At 47.0% G+C, this 24,469-nt stretch overlaps 1 protein-coding gene across 1 annotated transcript; it reads right to left on the bottom strand.

The window, feature by feature from the left end:
• Positions 1 to 226: 226 nt before the first annotated feature.
• On the bottom strand, positions 227 to 23,860 carry DGAT2 (diacylglycerol O-acyltransferase 2). The gene is made up of 8 exons (XM_052812772.1): positions 23,728 to 23,860; positions 15,946 to 16,065; positions 14,815 to 14,922; positions 13,870 to 13,940; positions 6,785 to 6,989; positions 3,274 to 3,448; positions 2,471 to 2,673; positions 227 to 1,641 (listed from the first exon to the last, which is right to left on the bottom strand). Exons 1-8 carry the CDS (start codon positions 23,765 to 23,767, stop codon positions 1,487 to 1,489), a joined length of 1,077 nt encoding a protein of 358 aa, XP_052668732.1. The 5' UTR covers positions 23,768 to 23,860; the 3' UTR covers positions 227 to 1,486.
• Between the last annotated feature and the right edge of the window lie 609 nt (positions 23,861 to 24,469).

Below are 24,469 nucleotides of genomic sequence, written 5' to 3'. Positions count from 1 at the left end.
CTGCCTTAGCTCCTTATACACTCACAGGCAAAAAACCCACCCTTAAACCACAAAGATTTGCTTAGCCTTTCCTGAGTGTCCCATGCAGATCAGTGTGGGTCTGCTTCTGGACAGACCAGTCTTCTCCCCATAAAAGCCAAGGGACAGCTGCAAACACACAAACAATTGCTGTAACATGAACCCAGCCACATACCGTTGCAACACCAAAGAGACCAAAGCAGCCCACTATTTTTGCCCATGTTTATTTCTAGAAATTTGTACAAAAATTGATACTCCATAATACAATAGTCTATCAAATATGACAGATGAACATTTGTCTTTAGAGGCAAGATTCCAGGAATGTGAAGTACCATCATCTTGCATGGAAGAAAGGCACATTTCGAGCTCAAAATACACTCAACTGAACTGTTGAAAAGGCAGGTCAGACATGCAAGTAGTGCAATGTTTCAGGTTTACACATAAACACATTGTACTCTGAAGAAATCTCACTACAAGCAGTGTTAACATCCACGTAAACATTTTATAAACACCTTAAAAAGCCACTCACTTTAGATCCTATATGTGGAAAGGCTACTCCTTTACATTCACTGGACGGAATATTTAAAAGCCATCTTTGGGCAGAAGTTACTCCTAGCTTTCCCCAAATGCTTTTGGGATCCAAAACACTTGGATGAATAGTCCCACTGCATTTACCCCTACCGGCTACCCTAAGGGTCTGCAACACTGGGGCCACACGATTGCACCATCCCACCGCTCCTAGAACTTGTCCTTGGAGTTTTGTGGCTATGAAGGAGTCCCATATTTCCAGCTACATGCCTCTGTGCAAGCAGCACCTGGGACAGACCTGCTTCTAAACTGACATTCAAAATACAAGTGGTGAAATTACAGCCACTAAAGTATCCACCACACTGTACGGATTGAGGTCCACCAGACTCGTATCCTTTGGTTTCCTGGACTGCACACAGGAGGTGCCACACCAGGGGATTTGGCAGCCTGCTTGTGCTTTCAGAAGGGGCTTTTCCAAAGCAGAAATGCCCTTGTGCTATGTAAGCATGTCTCAACATGGCTCTCGTGCAACATGCCTGTATTACTGCTGTCCCAGTCAAACCAACCTGCTGCTTTTTTGACTGAAAACCAGATGGATCCTACTCTCCCAAAATAGCTTGTGCTAGTGGGTACAGTAGCTGTAGGAATGCTTCTAATCCAACAGCATTGTATAGCAGATTACAAAGGCAATCATTTCCCCCATCCAAATCCTCACAGCAATGGGGAGTTGTGCTTTTTTGGATAGAAAGACATTTGTAATGGGATTTATCCAAAGTAAAGCCTTTTTTTTTATTTTTAAAAAGTGGTCTAGCAATACTTCAAACACTTTCTGTGAAAGACACATACACCCACACATGCTTTCAAGTACACGATGACAGCTTGGACTCCTGGAGAAGATGTGTTGATTCTGAGAGAAGGAGATGCTGCTAAGTCAGTCCCTTCAGTTGACTTCCAAGACTTCAGTCTCTGGCAGGCCAAATTTGCTCTTATACTTGTCAAATAGTTTGATCAGGGAGTCCACATATATGCTGTGGTAGAAGTCCACTTCCCTCTGGGATGGATTATCGATTTTGGGGATGGTGATGGGCTCCCCAACTGATAAAAAAGGGAAAGATCCACATGTTAGGTTGAATGCTCTGTACAGCCTAGAGATTTGTCCTCTGTGGCCACAGCTATGCTAGTTCAGCACATCCACCCTGGCATAGCGTGGCTTGCCATTATAGCAGGGGTTTGCCCAATTCCTCCCAGTTTTGCCAGGCTCTGAAGCACAACTGTCCCACTACCAGGATCCTCATTGCACCTGCAGTGACACCAAGGGCAAACATGCTGTTTTAGCTACACAAATGCCAGCAGCGCAGAGACTACTGCGCAAGGTGGTTGTGAAGTCCCACTTGCTTCTGTTTACAGCAGAGTGATAAATCCCTCCTCAATTAACAGGAACCAAGACTAAAAGCTGTAGTTCTTCTGTGTTCCCCCATACACACCACAAAAGCAAAAAAAGCCCTTTTTTTCCCTCTCCCCCAAAGCTTTGCTGCTTTGGGTTGGAAGACTCGGTGGCAAATTTTAGGGTTGGCTTTAAGACTCAGCTATCAGACAGCATCACGCTGCTAGTCCTAGGAGTGTGGAGGGGACAGGCTGCTTCTGACACTAGCCATCCAAGACCAGAGAAGGTAGCAGCTATAGCATTTTTTCCCCAAAAGAGCTCACTTGCAAAACTGTCTGGCAGTAGAGCATGATGGAAGGCTTGTAGCCTCTGGAAACTCTTCTCGCTCATTCTCAGCTGTGCTGGAAGGTTTTATATAGAAGGGAAAACAGAGTCTTATAGTCAAGACTCCAAGACCAAGCTAGAGTAGGGGTATGGCATATAGACTCAGGTATGCTACTGCCTAGAGAAGCACATAGCATGTTTATACCAAGACCTTACCAACAGTAGTGATGGGCTTGGAGTAAGGTAATAATCCCCAGGTGTTGGAGGAAAAGAGGCCACGGCCATGAAAGATGCATGGAGCAAAGCCAATGTGCTTCTGAAACTTCTTCTGAACCCATCTTCCCCAGGAACCCTCCTCAAAGATGACCTGCTTGTACACTTCGTTCTCCCCAAAGGAGTAGACAGGAACCAAGTCCGCACTAGAAAGATGGAAAGATGTTAGGAACCCACACCCTGGTCTGCAGTCAATACTACAGCACCACACTCACTGCAGTGTACTCTTTCAGGCTGCGCATCTGCAGATTTTATTGGCCAGAGCTTTGTTTGCAGCACAAGGTACTGACATAAGTCAGCCAGGCTTGACATGGTATAGTAGCTATACTGTTAAGGCATGCAAGAGAATTGTACTGGCAATGGGCCCATGAAACACTACCCAGTCAGGCATTGAATATCCTTCCATATATTCTCATCTCTGATTTTTGATGGACATCCCGTTTCAGACACATGGGATCCCTGGAGATGACAGGGGCTGCACAGGTGATGCCCTATGCAGGTTACTGACACCTCCCTCTCCTTAGCTTTGGAAGCTTCCTGCTGTCCCAGGCATCTCCCTACCCTGTCCTCCGCTCAGGGGCAGAAGCCAGAGGACAGGCTCACGTGTCTGATGCCCTGGGCATACATCCACACAACACAGCGAGAGCGCAGAATGCAGAATCCATCCAAGACATCAGCTGCTTCAGGGGATGAGAGCACCTTTCATATGCTAGCAGTACTGCTCTAGCATCGAGGTTGCCTCTTACCCATGCCGTAGAGCCAATTTCACAAATCCTTTCCGGTTTTTCAGTGTCACAGAGTTCTTCCCTGGGGTGCAGTTCAGGGACTCCGCTGCCCCTCCGACCACAATGATGATGGCATTGCCACTGCCGTTCTTGGACAAGATGTAGTCTATGCTGTCGCGGTTCACAGGACATATACCTGCATATCCAGGAGACAGACAAAAGGATCAAGCTGCAATATTAAGATGATCCTGAAGACACCAGCCATACTTGTAGCAAAAAGTTTGTGCCTTGATTGCACATTGAGTTGTCCAGCTTCCCTGTGGTCATAGAGGGTTGGGTGTATTATCAGGCAACCTGTTCCTCAACTAAACAAGCAGTTAATAGACCTAGCCAGCACTAGCCTTGGTCATAAACTCCACCAACACTAGCTCAAAAAGTTGCCCTCAACACAAAAGACTTCAGCAAGGATTTTTTTCTGTGCTTAGTGATGCCAAAGGCAATTGTTTAAGACATCCTCCCTCCAAGTAAAGGTTGCAGTAGAAGCTGGTTTATCCTTAGGGAGGGATGCAAAGCAGTTGTTTTGAGGGATGAGAGTCTGAATTTGACCAGTTCCTCAGCAAAACCAAGTAGTGGAATAGGTCTTCCTTCAAGAGGATGCTTTAGTGGTACAAAAAGAATAAATGGACAAGCCTTTGAGACAGATCTATTATGAATTAATTTTAAAAAAATAATTTATTTTTCTGAAATAACAGCAAGCTCTTGCATGGCAAGAGCACAATCTTTTGCTGTCCTGGGAAGGAAGAGATGTATGGGACAGAATGCTCAGGTAAGTCCATACTCTAAGACAAGTGTCTGGGAAGGTCTTTCCCTCTATCCCACACTGGAAGGGACAGGACTGCACTACCAGTGACAGCACTTCAGCTTTACAAAGCAATCCTTGCCCTAAAGCACCAGTCCCCACTCCAGGGAACTTACCGTTCAGCCCAATGAAAGAGGGTACCTTTAATTTCTACTCTATTGCTTTAAAAATGCTAAGAAGTTTGATTCTCTACTCCTGAAACTCATGCTTTTATCCTACAGTTATTGTCAGAGCTTGCTTATGCCTCACATTTTCAGCCAGGATAAGCCAAGGATAAGTGCGATGCCATCATTTACATTCCCATCCACATAACACGTCTGAGCTGTGTTGAGTACTTAAGGTCACTGCACTAGGAAGGGCAGTATTACACCATTTAATTTTAGAAGCTGATTCTGCACATCTCATGGTAGTCATCACTTGAACCAAGAACTAAATGATGAATGGGTCCTGTGGAATTATACAGGGCAAGTCTGCAAGCCTTCATGTGTATCTGGGCATCAAGGTCACCACCTAATCCCAGCTCCAGACCACAAGGGAGCAGACCTCACAGACAGATCAGCTAGATTTGAAGATGAAAAACTCACTTCTTTCAGCACAGCTACATCTCTCTCTGATCATGTTTCCTTTGAGAGGCTCAGGCTATGCTTGCTGCTCCATAGGACAGCCAGAAACCTTCATACTTCTCCCATTCTCCACACCAAGGCTCACACTGACTACACAGCCCTGGCTAACAGAGCAGCACAGATTTATGCTCAGCCATTTCACACTTGTTAGCAGAAGGAGATTACGCCTGCTCACAGCGCTGAGCATTGAAATCCTTCCTCCAGGAAATGCAACGAGACATGCAGACGAGTGGCAATTGCTGAATGGAGCTCTTTAGCACATTTACAAAGTACATGGGATTTTCTGGCCATCTCCTCATGCCTTAGAGGATCCTTGCTGTAGCTCTAATCTCTAGTAGGCTATAAAATGTTGTAATATGCATCAGTTGGTTATAAACCAACTAAGTATGTGTATTGGTACAGTAATATTTGTTAGGATTTCACTTGAAGTGGTTGGTTCATCCACAAAACAAAGGATTGAGGAAACAATCAGCACTTCCCAAGTGATGGTAAAGCCTTTGTAGTGACACCCTGAAGTTCCAGTACAGGAAAGTGAAGACAAATTATGGCTTTCAGAAAGTTAACTTTGCTCAAGAGATCACACCTATAGTCTTGCTTAAATCCTAAGTACAGAGAAGCAGAATTTCCCACTGATTTAACTGTAATGCTCGGGGATAGCCAAGCCAGCCCTGTCAGCGATGATGTTGCTAATGTCTACTCCCACCTTCCTTCCAAAAAGAGGAAAGCAGCTCTGGCTGGCCACAGGATTTGTCTACCAGTCATCCTGAACAGAACGCACATGTTTTTTTTTTTTTAAAAATACAAAAAGGCTGATGCTGTGTGGAAGCTTCAGCAACCTATGACCTAAGTTTACAGACATGATAGACTGGAAAGCAGATCCCAACTTCTCATGCACTGCTGTCCTGTGGAATTCCCAAATTATCAGAATTCTGGGCTTCACACAGCAACTTCCACCTGTGCAGGAAGACAGAAACCAGCTTGAGATACTGCCCTTCCCTAGGCAGGGACAAACGCCTTTTCTGTACCAGATCCAGTTAGTTTTCCTTTCTCTCTCTGAATTAAAGCAGTAATCATGGAAACAGTCAAACCTAGCAAGTTAGAGCCAAGTACAGCTACTTCTATCCTCTCCCCAGCCACAAGTCAAGATTCAGCCAAAATACTGTATTAAGATACCTGTTTTAAAGTCAGTTATTGGCGAGTCTGTCCAAGGAACAGCAAACAAGGTACTGGATTGTTCAGTTCATGGTCTTTAAATGTTACTCCCTCACATCTACCTAACCAACAGGCATCCTCACTCTGAAAAGGAAGCTCAGGCCACGCAAGAACACCATTTCTTTAGACTGTCAACACTGCTTCCTCCGCCCAGTCATAACCTACAAGCCTTCCATCATTAAAATACCAGAATCCATTAGAACAGACCTATTAATGTCATTCAGCAAACTTATATCACTGCCTAATCCCCGTGACCCATCTATAGGAATATATTCAGGGAAGGGACTCTTCTGAACAGCTGAAACCATGCAATACCCCAGACCCTTTATTCCTGGCAGGCACCTAAAAATGTGGTTAGATGAAGAGGGCATCTATCACCGCCTTAAGACCTAGATGCGCGACAGCTCATGTGGTAGCGAGCACAGAAGCAGAGCTAGCCATGGTATTCATGTTTCAAAGGCTAATGAATACTTTATATTTTCAGTAAGTGCAACTTCTCCATCTACCAGTACCTCCTAACAATAACTAGGACAACTTGCTTCCATGTCTCCATCTTCCACACCCACAACTAAAGATGCCAGATATCTTTACTATGCCTTTGGACAAGAGCATCCTTGAGTTAAGGATGAATGCGGTGGAGCAGCAGTCCTCACAGCCCAAGCTAGTCACCTTTCTATTCACAGCTTCCTCTTGACAGCTATATGAAAGGAATGTTTGTGTGATGCTACCAGAGAGAATTGGTTATGTGAGCCTCTGCCACAGCTTTTCACTTAAAAGAGGGGAAGACAGCTCAGAGGCAAGGGCATGAGTAGAAGGAACGCAGAGCGCTTGCACTTACCACCAGACATTAAGTAGTCCCTCAAAATTGGCATCCTGAAGTTCCCAGCCAGGGTAGCAAGGTATGGTCGGATCCCAGGGAATTTCTGGCCGACACCTGTGGCCTCTGTGCTGAAGTTGCAAAAGGCACCCAAGCCCATGATGCCATGTGGATGGTACCCAAAAATGTAATTCCTGGTGGTCAGCAGATTGTGGGTTTTAACCAGCTAGGAAAGAAAAGAGTGAGCTCACATGAAGACAGATATTTTCAGGTAATAAGGAAAAAAAAGAAATGGAGAAAAGAGTCAAAGTACCCAGCTTTTGACTCTCTTCCCACCAGGGAGAACAGCCTAAGAGCTGGGCTATGGGCTATCCTGGATTTCAGAGGTAAGAGCAGCCACTTGGACTTCAGTTCCCCAAGCAGAGGGAGCAGAATAAACAGGCTGCTCTTGGACACAAAAAGACCACCAGCCAAGCAGGAATAGGGGTTGGGTTGCAGTAGCCTGTGCCCTTTGTTTCTCTACTCCTCCCAAAGGTATTCTTGCAAGCCTCTTGCCCAAACCAACCAAGTTCTTCATGGCCATGTAACCACAACTACACCTCCTTCCAGGCCCTCTCTCAGCACATTAGTGGCTCACATCCCAGTATGAGGTGGAAAAAAAAAATAAAAATCAGTGTCCCGTAACAGAAGCAAGTTTGCTTAAAACCTGAAAAAAAGACCCAACCACTTAATATGCCTGCTGGCCACCCTCCAAGAGAGAAAATGTACAGAAGGGTGGTTTACCATTGGAAGCTATCCCTCCTTTCAAGAGGTTTTGCTCTGGCCTACGTGCCAACAGGCCAACAACACACCTCAAGCCGTCCACAGCAGTGCTCCGATTTCTGCAGTACATGCTCCAGGAGCAGCGATCGTATTGGTTTGGGGTTGTGCAATATTCCTAACCATTTACTCACCTGCTTGCACAGCATGGACACTCCAAAGCTGTCTTAGCCATGCACAGCACAACCCATGCCCTGGTACCACTACTGCCAGAGGATTTTTTTTGATGTTAGAAGTAGCAGCAGCATCCCATGCATCAGAGCATCTTCCCCTGGCAGTACACAAGCGGTCTGAGCAAGCATACAACAGGACTGCTGCATCACCCTTCAGAAGCAGGGGTCAAACTTAATTTTTTTCGGGCTGCAACGGTGCCAGTGTTTGCTGACCGCAACACCCCAGCAGCTTTCAGACTGGGACAGGACCTACAAGCCCCAGTTGCCCGTTCAGAATGAGGTGCTAAACACCTGCACCCCATCTCTCAGATTGTATATGCAAAGGTCACTCTGTCAGCTCCTATAGGAAAAAGCGCAGATTTCCGAGACGTCACATCAGCATTACATACCCCGCTGTCTCGGCCAAGAAGCGCTTTGGCAGTAAGCAACCAAGTCCATTTTGTTGAATCATGCTACAGGGACCTGAAGTGCCATTGCGACACACTGAAGCAGCGTGCCCAGAAATTTGATTCCCTCCTCCCCACGTTCCCAACCCTGTCCCTAGACGAGGCTACAGCTATTTAAGACAGCAGCTGCAATACAGGCATGACAGCAGCGGGTTGAGAAGTCGACTACCCCTCTCTGTGCTTCCCTCTAGCTTTGAGGTCACGCAGGGCTCTGGGAAGTGTGTTGCAGCAGCTCTGTAGACCCCCGTGGCCTGTGTCACACCACATCATCCTTTCTTTCTTCCCTTTCCCTTCTTGCCCAGTTAGTGGATGACTTTGCTTTCACTCCCTAGGGTGGGAAGGCTGTCCCTTGACCAGTTAGGAGAAACAGGGCTCCCAGACTAGACTGGAAACCACCCTTCAGGAAAGACTGGAGGGGGAAAAAAAGCAATGATGTTGTAAGGAACCCCTCCATCTGTCAGCTCTTGCTCAGCTGTAGGAGAGACTCAAGGGCTGGTGGCTACAGACACACATGGCTTGGTTGAACCTGTGGCAGACACTCCTCCTCAGAGCTCTTGTCAGAGCAGGGTGCTGGTTTCCAGGCTCCAAACCTTATCCCTCACCTGCACCAAGCACAGCTGCTATAAAAGCAAGCTGGCTGAAACCAGGTTTGTCCTTGTCGCTCTGGAGCACGAGGCATTTGTGAGCTGAGCTTGGCAGAGCCACACATCTGCTCTCATACAGAAGATATGCTGTTCTCCTATTACCAGCCATGGAAGCACCCTGCTCCAGCCCCTCCACCACGTGCAAGGACCCCCAGTTCCCAGTGGAGCCCGTTGCTTGCATACCTTGTATGACCCCCAGCCAAGCTGCAGCCTCACCACTCTGCTTTCCAAGACCCCCTGTTAGAGGGGCACAGGGTTGGTGATACCCACCGCGCTCACCCACACCACTTATAGAATCACAGAATCGGTGCAGGAGCAAAGCGAGGGGTATGCAGGGAACCAACCCACCTGCACACCCCATGCATGGCAAGGCAGAAGGGGAATATCTGAGCAGCACTGGAGACTCAACGAGAATCAAATGCTCACAACAGGGATTTACAGGTCTGAGGGTCAGCCTGACATTCATACATGTCTGCTTTTCCCCAGTTTGTCCCACGCAGGCTGTCGCTGCCCTCCACAGGTTGTCCCACAACGGATGGGTTCACAGAAGGTGAACAGGTCTTCCTCCACCCAAGTCAAGCCAGGACAACCAAAGTCTGCCAGGCATCAGAGAGGTTTGTGCAATTATCTGCAGAGAAAAACTCAGCCTGGGGTCTGACCTGCCAACACCAAAGGTAGAGCCTTCACATCTCCCTAAATTTAGTCTAGAAACAGGAATTTTTGAAGTGCTGTAATCACTTATTTCTAGTCTCAAGCAAGACTGAAGCTTTCCTTAGGAGGCTGATCATTCACTACTAGTTTTCTTGCACCTTTCCCCTTGACAAGCAAACACTGAGCTGCTGGGCTGCCTTATCAGGTCAGCCTAAAGAATTGCTGTAGCTGTCATTTGACAACACTTTTGCGACTCTGTTCTGAACCTCCAACAGGTTTTTCCATTTGCCTCAAAAGTCTTCTCCAGTCCCACACAGCCCTCAGCTCCTTGAAGCCTCAGTGCTCCCATGATGGGACGGAGGCAGCACGTCCTTGCTGCATCCCAGCCAGATGATTACAGTGCTGGGACTGAAGCTGGACCTTCACCCCGCTGCACTAACATTCCTGTTCCCACCTGCTATCCAAGACCAAATCTGTTTCAGTGGGAGCAAAGGTCCATCCATTTGCTCTAGTAATAACAGATTTCTTTAAACAGATCTAAGCCTGCTTACAGAAGCAATAAAGCAGTGCAATTACGCTAAAAAAAAAAGTGTTAATATTTGAGTGCTAGATACACCCAGAGAACACTATTGCCAATTTTATTTGTAGGAACAGGATGAGTAAGTAGCACATTCAAGTGTGGAGAAAGGGGACTGCAGAGCCACTGCTGCTCAGCACCAGGAGCCAGCAAAGAGCAGGATGAAAACAAGTGATCTAAGTGGGTGCTCAGCCTACCTGCAAGCTGAAGCAGCACAGAAGCATGCAGAAAGCAGAAAGTTAGAGCTCATCCTGCAGGATCCAAGCAGCAGTAGTGAGCATGTAAGCTTGCAAAACAACCAATTACAATTACCTGCATCACATCCACCAGCACTATGGAAGAAAGGAGCTCACCTTCCCGGCAATGCAGGCCAGGACCTGAAGAACACTCCAGGCTCTCAATATTACCACTACGCTACACCATACATAGAGTGGAAATGGAGGCTTTTGCTTCCTAAGTCATCTACAACAACTAAGCAGCTTTGTCAGGAAGCCAGCCAAGCCACAGAACACAAGACAAATGCTGCAAAAAAGGTCACTGTCTTGCACCAGCCCCTGCTCTGGCACGCTGCTGACTCTCCCATCTCAGCAGGAGACTGAGAAGGTCTCACAGCACACACCCGAAACGCTCACCGCTTGACAAAGGTGAGCCAAAGGTCCGCAGCCCTTGCTATCTGAAGTGCTATTGCCTACGGAGATAAGCGGTAGCTCTGCTCACATGCTCAAGTGATGGCTTCTTTACCTAAACAAGACCTTTAGATTGTGGCACTCCCAACGTGACATCCTCAGATCAGCAGGACGCGTTTGGGAGACTGCTGGGACCTTGCCAGCCTCTGCAGCAGCAGGGTTGAGCCCAGCCAGGCGCACAGCACCGTGCTCACACCTGCAAGAGCTCAGGCTTTACATGGCAGTCCAGCACCAGGATTTAGCTCACTGGAAGCTTCCTCAGCTGCTTCGTGCACTGCTTAGCTTAAAGCACTATTTGCAAGGCCAGCCACTAAGCAGCAGACAAACTTAAGCTTCTAGTGCCCTAAAATAGCTTATTACTGTCAGAGCAGCTGCATGAAGCCCCAGTGAATGTGGACAATCTCTGCTCATGCTGAGGAATTGAGCCAGATTCAGGCTGGTTCCTAAATCCACCTGGTATTACAAAATATGACCTGGTATCTCCAGATACAGGTACAATAGTCCTACTGCTGTTTCAGGGTGGGAGGCACTGCTGACTCAGGCAGAGACCAAGCCTAATCAGCATAAATATCAGAGCAGAGCCTGCTTTATCAGAGTAACCGCATGAGAAGCAAGCCTGATACCAGCACATAGAGCCATCGAGGGATGCAGCAGACCTAGCCACAAGTTCTAGCATACAGCTTCGTCAGACATCGATACTGGTGGCGTTTCAGTCTGGCCAGATCCAGCCTGCATCCTCAAGATTGAGCTCACGCCAGCCAGGTACAAGGAAACCCTGGCCTTCAGATCTGCAGCCACTGAGGACATTAACTAAGAGGACTCCCCTCCCAGGTTTTTGGTGCTACAAATGTCACCCACTGGGAGGTGGGTCCCTATTCCTGGGGAGGTGGCCTTAGGGTTTGGGGAAAAAAAAAAAAAAAAAATCTGCAAAACTGCTTCCTATTTATTTCCTGGAATAGGAGTAAAATGTGAGCTAATATCCTAATGCAGGTGGTACCTGCGCTGATATGGATGCAGCTAGCACAGCTCTATGTGCAGAGCTTGCAGAAGCTGTGTTTAGCATTACAAGTGCCACTGGTGAGATTGTCACTGGTGTGATCTGTCCTCGCAGCGCTCCGTGGACACATGGCACACGATGAGGTGCAGGGGATGACTGCCCCAACAAACCATGAGCCAGGGAGAGAAACCAAGCCCTGCTAAGCCATTACACAGACGGTTCAGGATCCAGTCAAGGTGAATTTTGCAGACAGAAGATTTAAACAAGTGATCCTCTCTAGACCAGCCTTCCTCTTGACTGAAGACAGGTAAATAGTTTATCCAAGGAGTTCCCACAGTCTTAGCGAGTCCAAGCCAAAGCCATTCTGGTGGTTGGTAGCACTCCTTACAAGAGATAATACTCATGGTTCATCCTGTAAGATCAGTCCCATAATTGGAGACAACCACCTCTAACACCTCACAGCCCCATGATCCCTGCAGCAGCTTTTAACAACCATGCAGCCAGCTGGCTGTTCCCCATAGCAGGTGCAGGAGTTATCCCACAGCTGTCAGCCCTCATGTTCTGCCCTTTGCATACCAGTTACCAGTGGGCTTTGCAAACTGCACAACTCTACCCCCTTAGTGACAGCAGAGTTGCAGCCATAAGGGGTTCTTGGAAATGGACTGCATGAACTAGTAAGTATTTACCTAAAAACAGCAGAGCAGTTTATCTACCCGATCTCATCTCTAAACCTACTTGAACAACCCAACTGTTTGACAAACTTCTAATATCTACAGCAGATCTGACCCACATGGCTGGTGCAGAGCATGTTTCCATGAGGACAGGGGCTAAATATGCCATCAAAGGAGTGGTGAAACAAGGGGACCAGCCGTTACTGATGACCCTTTTGAATCTATTCTTTAATTTCTTCCCCAGGAGAAACTAGCCCATTTTAGCCTTCAGCAATATCAAGAAGGCAGAGTTTGTTGCAGTACCGAGGACTTTGTACTAGAAGACAACACATTTAAGACCCGTCTTCAACACTAGAGCATACTCTGTTCTCCATTAGCTACGAGACCAAGGTCAACCAGCCACTTGGAGCCTGTGCTGTTGTAGTCTATTTTTCCATGCATGCCTACACTTGCCAAGAATTACCTGTTAACAGCAGCAAGAGTGTGGCAAGAGGTTTGTTCACCAGCAGCATGTTCAGGCACCCTGAGAGCTCGAGTGACTTTGCAAAGGAGGAATCCAGTCTATGCCACTTCAGCTTCCTGCTGGAATTGGATTCTCTACGGCCTTCTGAGGCTGGACTATCTTCAGAATGGGTAGCTCATCAAAAGCCATGGCAAGGTCCTTCCCTTTTGCTCAGGCTGAGTAAGACTTGCCAACAGCCTTACCTAATAGCCCTTTCAGCCCTGTGTCCTTCCAAAGAGGATCAAGTTCCCTCTCAGCTGAATTTGGCCCCTGCTCCCTTCCCAAGTCCTTTAGCTAATTCTGCAGTCCCCAGAGCAGACTGGCAGCCCTGTCCTCTGCAACACATCTGAATAAGCAGGGAAAATACAAGCAGAAGGTGAGCAAGTTACAAGCTGGAGAACAGGAGCTACTTCCACTGCTGGAAACCCCCCTTCCCCAAAGCAGCGAGACTTCAGAGCTGATTTCACTGCTCCCTGTGAAGTGGTAGAGCTTTTGGTGCACAGGGTTCCCAGCTATTCTTATCCAATGCACTGCTGCCCTAGGGTGTAACTGGAAAACAGCAAAACTGAGCTAGATTTACAAGAGGGGAACAGAGGGAGAGCTAGGCACAACACAGGAGTGCTGCAGCACAGAAGAGAAGTTGGAGAGATGAACAGCGAGCCTTACTGCTACAGGGCAGATTGCCTCAAGAAGTCTGGTGATAAGACCATCAGAAGCGGCAGCTTCTACAAGTCATGATACCATCACTGGTGATGCATCTCAGATTTTATAACCACAGCTGCTCCAAGCAGTAGTATGGCAAGGGTAAGCAAGCCATGTCCTGCTTACAGTTCAGCATCTTGGATAGACTAGTGTAGGTACAACATCATCTCCGCAGGGGTTATTACAATTCAGTCTAAAACAGTTAAGTCTCAATGCATAGAGTTAAACTGTTACTTACTCTTATTGGAAAATAATCCCTGAAGTACCTCCATATAGCCCAGTTTCTCACCCATTGGGATCTTCTTCCACCTGAAGAGAAAAAAAAAAAAAAAAATCATGTTTTTAAAGCTCTTTCCACATGGGTGCCCACCAAGAAGCCTAGAACACTCCAGATAGTTTGCTGTCTCTAGAGGAATGAAATTGTTGATTTCTCTAAGTGAGACACCTGCATCTTTCACTAAAATCAGGTGAAACCATCCATGCTCAGGACTTCAGGGCACTTCAAGCTAATTAAGGCCTGACTACAAATTCAGGGTAGGATCTGACTTGATAATCTCTTGTAGTTGGGCCATGGACAATTCAAGCTAGAAAGAGCTCACTGTTAACCTCAGATTCATCCTTTGGGAAAGACCAAGATTCTGGAGGATTTCAGTGGTCTTGAAGCAATGGAGAATTGTGCTAATCTGGCTATGAAAGGAGTTGCCATCAAAGCTTGTTGTCATTGCTGTAGTGGGTTCTCAGAGCTGGTTTCTACAGGGTATTCTCTGAAATAGTCTTCTGCTTTATTTGCAGCAACACTGACTCCATAGGGGAGCCACATCTTAATAGTCACACCATAATCTGAACCTTGCAAGAGCTGGAGAGGACAGCAAGATCTTGAATCTTTATGCAGATCTTTCTGACCTACAGGAAGAACCTAAGCTTTATAAATATATTGCTGAAAGCCAGCAATGGCATGATATTAGTGAATGTGATCTTGTATTACTCTCAGCATCAACAAAACGTGCAGTCACTGCTTATGCTGAGGGCTGACATTTGTATGCTTCACTGAATAATACTTTTGGTCAGCAATTCAGCCAAGTCCCATTAAGAAGGGAGGTCGCCCATTACAAGGAAGTGCTTTTTTGTCCAAATATGAGGACAGGGACGCTTAAACAGCAACGATTTATTCTGTAATATTTACCTTTCTTTGGTGTATTCCAGTCAAATACCAGCCAGGCTAAATATAGAGCAGCAATCGCCCAGCAATCTGTGCACAGTATGTACATGAGGATTAAAGTGCAAGCAACACCTGGATAGGTCCAAGAAAGAGAAGAAAACAAGGTTGCATCAGGTTTTGGTCTGCATTTACACTTGCATTAAGAGCCCCTTGCCTTTTGACCCTTCTATACTGAAGTCTTAGTCTCAATCTGATGTCATTAATCCTCAATCAAATCGGATTTAGCTAAAAACCCCTTATGTAGGACTGAGACAGCTTCCTCTAAAGCTACCCACTTTGAAGTACCTCAACCTTCCCTTCATGGTTTTCTTCTAGACTATCTCCAGGTAGGGCAGCTGCTTCACCAAGCAAGAACAAGACTTTATGAGCATCAAGATTTCTTTGTGGCCCGCACCAAGGGGGTTTCTTCCACAGCTACACAAGTCTTCCACACATTACACCAGCTCTATGCCAGCCACCCCACCAGGGTGCCAGAGATCCCACTCACAAGCGACGTTGCCATTTTAGCACAAACTAAATTGGGAAGGAACAGCAAGACTTGCTTGACTGGCTGAAATTGGCATCTTTCTCCAGTTTTATTATCAACAATACTATGAAGCCTGAGGCTTCACATAACAGAAGTACCCAGAGACAGTCTTTACTATTTCACTGGTTTAACACAAACACTTCTCGCCCATCTCTGGTACCTCTTGGAAGGAGGCCAAGCCAAGAGGAAGGCACTCCTGTTGCAGTCAGTTGCATCAGTTACCAGTTGGCTTCTAAGAAATTTCTTCTCTGTGGGCATTCCCATGGGTGAGTCAGGTAAGAGATTTCCAGTTGCTTCAGTCTTATTTGTATGGTAGACACAGACGTGAGCTAAATATCAGTAGGTCTTTCCATAGCTCCTGTGTTTTGCTAGAGCCAGGTAAAGTCATTTATTACCAAAATATCAGAGTATGGAAGTGTTCTTTACAATAGCCACCCACCCCAGGAACTGTCCTGCTGCGGTGCACATCCAGTAATTAATGCTTATATAAAAGTTAAAATTTTTGCTTTAAAATTCTTCCAGAATTAAGGCAAAAAAAGCTTTGCTTTAGGCCAAAGGGTGTTACTTACCCATGATAAGGAAAGTGAGAACCCATTGCAGCACAGAGATGATCTGGAGTTGTTTCTCTACTTTGGATTTAGATAGCCAAAACAAATCCTGCAGAGCAGAAAGAATGCTCGATCCTGTGCCTAAGGGTAAAAGAAAAAAGAAATAAAGTTACATTTGCACACTGAGCAAAGATAACAATATTTTCCTTTCAAATAGGAGGTTTTAAAACCAACGTTCATGCAGTTTGCTTTTAGAGCAAGGCTTGCCAAAGGCTAATACTTCCCACGGAGTTTAAGCATCCTGGAAGGGGAAGGGTTGCCATCTGCAAACATCCAGCTGCTTTGGGGATACTGGAGGGGTTTAATGGGTAACATCAGTTCCCATCTGAGCAAGCCTGTATTCACTTGACCATAGGAGTGCGGAGGACATCAACACACAGCCCTAACACAAACCCCCACTTCAAACTGCCAGCTCCTGGAAGTGGTGTTTGATAAGAGGGAAACCCATGAGTTCACCCTAAGATAAAGATCAGGTGCCCCAAAGCAGAGGCAAGCACACGTCAGGCTGTGGTCTGACCTGCTGCTCATCAGCCCTTCACCAGGCCTGTTGCACAACTCCGGCGTGCGTGTTCAAGGAAAGCTCTGCACTCCAGCCTTACACAGCACGCAGCTCAAGGGCTGGTTGAGCAACACCTCAACCCATGACCCCAAGGATCCACAGCTCCAAGGGTAAGGAAAACTATCACAGTGTTTCTAAAGCAGTAAATGAGGAAGGGAGGAATCAAAAGCCACTCTTTTAGAAGTTTAAGCTATTCAAGTGGGGAGAAAACCAAGTAAAAAACTGAAGTGAAAGACTTGATTTCTATATGAGGAACCACCCACTGCAGTGTTTGCCAATATGCTCAACAACCTCCAGAAAGAAGCACTTGCAAGTGGGTTTTCCTTCGTTTCTCTTCATTATTTTACAAGCACCATAATAACTGGCTAAAATGCAAATCAAGCTGCTGGCCTATGAACAAACCAGGAGATGTGTTTACATATTTCCTTTTCTGTTTAAGGATCAGCCTGTTATTAGAAGGGATGTGATGCTGCTAAGCAGCTATTATATTGAATGGGTTCAGTCCTTGCTGTTGTTGGCAAGGCATGACACTGTTGGTGGTGATACCATAGCAAGTGCTCACACTTAGTCAAATGAACGTGATTGAAAAGAGCTTCTTCTCTAGATACAGACAGGTACTAAAATTTTTGATAGTTTCTACAAAGAAATTTTCACTGATGCATCCTTTAAATATGCGAAGCATCTCTGCAGTCTTTGCTAACTCCTGCCCTTTCCGATAGTCTAGTTCTGCACCTGCAGAATTGCTGTATTAGCTTTGCAGCTTCTTCGCTGACCCTTTTAAATGCCATTTAACGTTAAGCCTGCACATGGTCCCTACGCTGACAGCTACGTGCCTTCCTGAGTGTTTTCTGCTAATAAAGGACAGCAGCAGGGAGCCATACCAGAGGCTGCAGTCTAAACCTAGAGCCAGCCCACCCAGCTCAGACCCTTGGCTCTGCTTGGTCTATGTTGAATGAACGATCCTAGCAATGGGGTGGGCATTAACTACCCCGAGCAGACCAAGTTTTGGTCAAGGATAGATCATGTCACTGCAACTGCCAGTAAACTGAAGCCTACAGCACTAATCCAGTCTGAAGCAGCAGCTAGAGTTGAAGGCCGTTCTTTACAAGCTAACGTAGTACAGTATTAAGAGTGAATTCAGTATATCTCTCCCATTTCTCGGATGAGACAGGAGAGTGTGTCGAGTTAAACTGTCACCATGCACTGATTTGCGACACTGGAGTACCTAAGCAGGAAGGCTCAGAAATCCAATGCTGCAGCTCTTCACATTTGGCAGTAAATCCCCAAATTTGGGGTGAGTGATAAATTCCACCCCATTTTTTACAAAGTCAGAGTCACCTGTCCAAGGGTAAGAGAAACCTGTCATTCCTGCCGAGGGGCCACCACCGCGAGGCAGCCTCTACGGCAGCTCTAGGAACTTGCTGTCCCAAAAACCTGGTTTACACAATTGCACATGGACAGACCTCATGTGGTCTGAGGACTGCTAGATACTAGTTTAAAGGAAGCTTTTAGCAATAGTGGTGTTACTGGCCATATCTCTCTGTCCTCAAAATAAGCCAAAAGTCTTACAGATTATCTGTGATCCATAATAAAAGCCCAGCCCCATGTAATTTATCCTTCCAGCACCTGCACTTACACTACCAAAACATCTTTGGATTGATGAATTCAACACTCCAGCCTTGGATCAGCTAGATCCCTATCCTCTTCCCCCAAAGAGAACAACTGTTTATCCCTCCAGATGAGAATTTGTACTTCAGCATTTTCTAGATGCTTTCACAAATTGTAGGCATTGCTAGCCCTGTAAATAGACCGGTATTGGGTAGCGTAAGTCAACCCGTCAACTTGTTTCCTGAACCACTTTAAGCTTTTTGTGGCAGCGTTCAACTCTAGCAGACAGAGGGAAGGCACAGGTTTGGCAGACAGCTCTGAGCAGGCAGCTGAGCACCTGCCCTTGGACAAGTGGTGTCCTGGGTCAGTTATTTGCTGAAAGCAAAAACATCCTTCACACAGATCAAGATTCCCAACATCAGAAAAGCCCGTAGTTACCATGGGCTGAATAATAGCAACATTTAGTTCCCAGTTGAGGACATAAAAGAAGTCCAGTGGCAATGGGCAGGGGTGTCACCTGGCAAGTGCATCTGCCTGTGCATGGTCTGCCTTTGCACCAGCAACCTGCACGCTCCACGTGGACCCAGTGCATCAACTGCAGGCTGGGCAATTACAGATTTTAGTGCTGAGACAGCCATTTCCAGCCAGCCCTGAGCTTGCTGTTCATCATGTCAGACTTAACGCTTTGTGCGTTCAACCCTCCATGCAAGCCTTGCCTCCTTTCTCCTTCAGCCAGGAGGCATTTTGGGGAAGACCCTCCATGCTCTGGAGAACCAGGCTGGTTACTGGTGACACAGAGTAGAAGAGCTCTGACAAGTCAACAGAAGTGTGTTTTTTGGGGACTCAGCCACAGCGGAGTAACCCAACACTGATAACTTGGGTTCAGTTCTTTAAAGAAAACCCTTCCTTTTAAGGGCTCACCTGTGGGCCCACGCCAAGCATCGTTCACTTATTAAAAACCCAAAGGAGAATTAAGCATGGGAAAGACAATTTCTCTAACTTTCAGGAAATACATTAGCCTAATAACCAAGTTTAATAAGGCCCATTAGACATACCTATGATTAATTTTGAGGCAAAGGACACCGTATACCCCAGCCTTTGGTATCCATTTGTATCAGTCTTTTCCCAAGGAAATATTCTGAACCTTGGAGAAACACAGACCTCCATCTTCTACTGTTGAAGACAGTTGCTTACGCTGTGCTGGCCACCCAGCGCAGCCCCTGGAGTGTTTCCCAGGTACCTGTTCCAGAACTGGACAGCCCGACTGTTTGGGGTCACAGCCTTAGCAACCCGTGTCTACACGGTAGAGATCTTAGCAACAGCTTTCCTGGTCTCAGATGAGATCCTGAGCCCCTCAACTCACGCCCTGGAGTATTGATGGGACGGTCCCTGCACCAAGCCATGCATGGCTCTCAAGGATGCTACTTGTCAAGGTGGCCAGTGACTTCTCCAGGAGACCTTACTGCTGCTCAGTGACAGCAGCCATCTGCAGCCTTCCAAGGAAGCTCAGTGACATTAGCCAGCTGTCCCCCAACTGTGGATGGGCTTACTACACTTTTATCATTTAATTCCAGCAACCATCAAATGCAGGAGATGCTACCCAGAAGATCCTGGAGTCAATGCAGGGTGTGACCAAGCACCCGACTCATGCCTGCAACACAGACTCAGCTAGGAACAGCATCTGGTGCACTTCCAGCACAGTTTATTTCAGATAAAGTGCTCAAACACCATGATTTATCTAAGCAGAGAGGCAGAACCAAATGTCCCAGGAGTGGAAGTAAACAGAACTTCACACTTGGGCACCAGAAAACCCAATCAACAGCACTTAATTAAGAAACAGCCAAATAAATTGGCTGAGAGGAAGTACAAGTGTTACAGATAGTTAAAAATACACTGAAAGCTCGTTAAAGCCAAGCTTCATCTGCTACCTTTTCAAGACAATTAGCATGTTAATTCTTGGCCAAGAATTATACTGCATCACACAGCTTTAGAGGAAAACCAAATTAGATCCTCCAAAGCAGAAGGTGCAAATGGACATTTTGAGCTACATATTTGGCAGAGAAGCTGACATTGGAGGCGTAACAAAGCTAGATTAGATAAACAGACCAATATTAGGATACTTGTGAGCACCCAGCCTCCCATGCAAGAGCAGGAGTCTGCACAGCAAGCTGCTACATCAAACATGACATCTGCAAAACCCCTTGAGCAACACAAGTTATTCTGTGTCTTAGGTTTACTCAGATGCCCCAGCTGCAGTGCACAAGCTCTCTCCACTTCCAGCTTTGTTGTTAGTGGTACTAGATAGTGAATCATTTGTTAGAGAATAACGAATGACCAGTGTGGGGTATAGTTATCCCGCCCTGTACACAGCTGTATAGCAGTTTGCTCAAGCCCCCGAGACTACTCAATAATCCCATATTATCTGCAGTAAAGAATGCCTACAACTGGAGTTCAACAACATAGTTAATGGGGACATGCGACAATTATTTCAGCCCCTTTAGAAAGGGGCTGGGCTTCTGCATAGCAAATAAACAAATCTGTTATGACATTTATCTGGTGTTAGATCCGCATTTACTCACAGCACTGAACTTGGCCTTCAGTCTCGACAATCACAGCTGTATGCAGGTTAAAGTGATGTAACCATGCATGTAGACCCAGCTGCCCTAGACCAGCCAGCAGTTTTAGATTTAAGTCACCAAGACTTAATAGCTCTGGACAAGAGAAAGGGAACCATCCTACTACATCTCATCAGTGTGTCCAGGGGAGGCATGCAGGAGCTCTGTAAGAAGGGCTCAGTCACAAGCAAGTCCAGACCTCTACGTCCCAGGCAGTTTTGTCAAGAGGAGACAGCACCACACAGCCAGCAGTGATGCTGTACTCCCAAAACAGGAGCCCCCAGGTCCTCCCCCCCAAAGCAGAAGTGAGGTCTGCCAAACCTCAGGTGCAGCATAAGACTAACTCCAAGGTAAAGTTAAGCAAAATCATCTTCCTCACCCCAAACTTCTGTAAGAAGAAACAAGATTAGAAGAGATACTTCAGCAAAGGACAGCCTTTGCATGCTCTGGTCACACTAGCATCCTTCCTCAGGAGAGCTGAGCACCTCCCTGCTGCTCTGCCAAACACAAGGGGAGCAGTGCCTGGACAACCTATGGCCAAGGTGGGTCGGGTCAAAATGAGGAGATGACAAGCCCTTCTACCCAAGCAAAGGGTCTCAAAGCATCATCCAACCCTAGGCATTGGTCCAAGGTCTGCTCTGATTTTTGCAGTACTGGGTTGGTGTCCAGGAAAGTTCCCCTGCATACACGCAGGGATGGATAGAGAAGCAGATGCCTGCACCTTTTTTTTTTTTTTTCCCCTCATTTTTAAATAGGATCAGACTTTCAGCCAAATTCACAAGCACTGGGACAAAGCCAGATGCCAGGCAAGCAAGATGACTGAAGGCCAAAGGACAGTATGAGCCATTCAGACTCTCACCCCACAAAAGTCAGCCCTTCGCACAGGCAAAATATTTGGAAAAGACATTCAGGGAGGTAGAAAAAAAAGTCTAGTGGGTTTGTTCTAAATATCCTATGTAGTGGGAGAAGTGACCCAACATGATCAAGCAGCACGTGAGGTCCTGTGCATGAACCGCTGCACCACATCGCCTCTGCCCATCTTCGATCTGCAGGGTCCCACGTCATCGTCCCCAAAGCCCAGCCCGCGTCTGAGCTCCTCTGGCAGGCACCTGGCTTTTGCTTTGAACAGGCAGGCTTTGAAGCTGGTCCTGCACTTTATTGCCCATGGCAGGCTACAGAACTGGCAAGGGGTTGCGTTGGTGGATGCTGCAGTCACCAAGGCAACATCTCCCATCTTCCCAGGCAGAAGCACATGAAGAAATGAGTAAGGAAGCACAAATATCACTGCAGGACCCCCACGAGGTGCCTCAGAGGAAAACTGACCTGAGGAGAGTTAAGACAGCTTTCCATCACTAAGCAGGATTATCCAGAGATGAGGCCAATCACTGTCCCTAAACCACACTCCATTTTGAATTATGCACATGTCCTAGATCCATCATCAACACACCAGAGCCAACAAGGTGGCCACTGAGGTCTCGGGTCAGCCCTACATATTTTATAGGTCTCCTGAATGATTTATTCTCTGTACTTGGCTTGCAGTTCACTCTCAATTTAACAGCTCACATGCTGTTAATTCAAATGACCTCTCAACTCAAAACATCACTTGTCCTCAGCTAGTTGCATAAGCAAGCTAAGTTACTTTAAGGACCAGATCCGAGCGTGGGAAACACATGCGGATCTCTTCTCCAATCGGTTCACAACTGATCCTACAGATCCATCTCGAATATCGGCAGGCACCACATCTTTCTGACAGAGATGAGCACCAGCAGCTCTACATGCAGGACTGGGCAGGGCATGGTGCAAACCCAAGAGCTTAGGGGTTAATTCACCAGGTTCAGGTCCTCTTAGCTCTGGTAATGATTTACTTAACCAACAAGCCATTTCACAGGTCTCTTCATCCCAGGAAGAATTAGTATTTTGCTTTTTCAGGGCAGAAAGCCTTTTGCAACACAGACAGAATGATCACTCAGGGACCCTCCACAGGGTAAACTGTTGTCCAAGCCATTTTCCTGCAAAGCCCCCACTATTTGCAAGTCCTGACAATTCTCTAGGCAAGCACTCTTGCAGGAGGGGAACGGGGCTCTACCAAGCAAAATATTTAGACTTGTTGAATTTATTCCTGCAAGATCCCCAGAGTTATTTTTACAAGCACGCAAGAGACCTTGTGGTTTGGGATTTCCCATCCTGTCTTTCCAACATCTTTAACCTACGTGTTTCAGCCTGCAGCAGGAAGCGTTCAGCGTCTGCAGCAGCTCTGCCCATGATGGGTGTCAGTGACTGACACCCAACCTGCTCCTCTCGACGAGGAAATGACTTACCAGCATGGAGGGTTGTAAAAGCAAACTTGGCTGTCTACTTCCTAACACAGAACCTCGCTTTCACACTCAGTCTTCGACTCCCTGTTATAAAGCAACAACAAATAGCAATGCTTTTTCTTCTCCCCTGTTGGTGTAGGTGTGGGGAACACAGTATTACAAAACAAGGCTGCAACGCTGAATTTTACCAGCCATGCAGCGTTGATAAAACTACTACAGTGTCCTTCCTACCAGTGCAAGGAGAGAAAAAAAAAAAAAGGCTGATTTTTAATCAAGTGCCACACACCCGCATTTTGCCAGGGTGCAAACTCACTTCGAGAAACCAGAGCCGTTTGCAACAGCTTCAGGAAAGCAGCCCGACCCTCCGAGCTCGCTAAAAAAGCAAAACGAGCTCAGCTGTAATCCTCACCCCTAAGAAAAGCTGCAGCCAGCCTCCCCGCCATTGCACATTGCTTTTCCCCCCTCTTAACCAACCGCTCTGGCAGGCGGGAGGAAGAAAAGGAATAGAATAAAAAAATAAAGCTGAGCTTTTTCGGTGCTGCTTCCACCCTCCCCTACACCTTGTTGTACCACCGGGATGCTGTTCCCCCACCTCAGCATCCTCCCGGCACCCACTTCTACATCCCCCCCCCATCCTCCCTGGTACCTCGCAGCACCCCGGAGTAGGCAGCGATGATGGTCTTCATGGTGGGGGGGTGGATGGGGGGGTGGTCAGGTCCCAGCCATGGGATGGAGAAGGGCACCCAGCTCCCCAACCCCGGTGCAGCCGGCGAGTGGGAGAAGAACCGGCTGCGCATCCCTATATAGCCCCGGGAGGAGGAGGAGGAGGAGGAGGAGGAGGAGGAGGGCGGGGGGGGCGGGTCCAGGCAGGACGCCTGGGTCCGGGGAAGGGGGGGGGAGAAAGCTCTTGGCCCCGGTGATGCAGCTTGTTGCATGGGATGGGAATTTGGGGGGGGAGGACAAAGCAAGGGGGGCACCCCCAAACCCTCTGCGAGGTGTTTCCCTCCCTGTTTTCCTTCTTCCCCATGGGGGGGGAATCCCCCCCCCCCCAAGTCCTCGCTAGCCGTGGGCATTTTAAGACAATGGTGGTCCTCTTCTTGCTCAAATGCTCTCCCAGCCCACTCTTGGCTGATTTTAGCTTCTCCAGTGGGATTTGGGAGATCTGGGTTCCTAAAAGCGTCGTGAAATTAAGACAAAAGGTAGAAAAGGGGAAATGTTAGGAATTTTAGTAACGGAAGCTTTAATGGTTTCATTAAGTTTCATTTTCATTAAGATAGCCTGCAGGTATGCCACAACCACTGACCAAGCCTCATTTTCTTCTCCTAACAAGATGTTTAAGGATCTACTCAAGACATCCATAAGAAACCAGGGGTCATTTAGGTTTGCAT

The sequence above is a fragment of the Harpia harpyja genome, chromosome 17 (assembly GCF_026419915.1).
Source record: "Harpia harpyja isolate bHarHar1 chromosome 17, bHarHar1 primary haplotype, whole genome shotgun sequence".
Taxonomy (NCBI): Eukaryota; Metazoa; Chordata; class Aves; order Accipitriformes; family Accipitridae; genus Harpia; species Harpia harpyja.
This window is presented reverse-complemented; position numbering and strand designations above follow the sequence as displayed.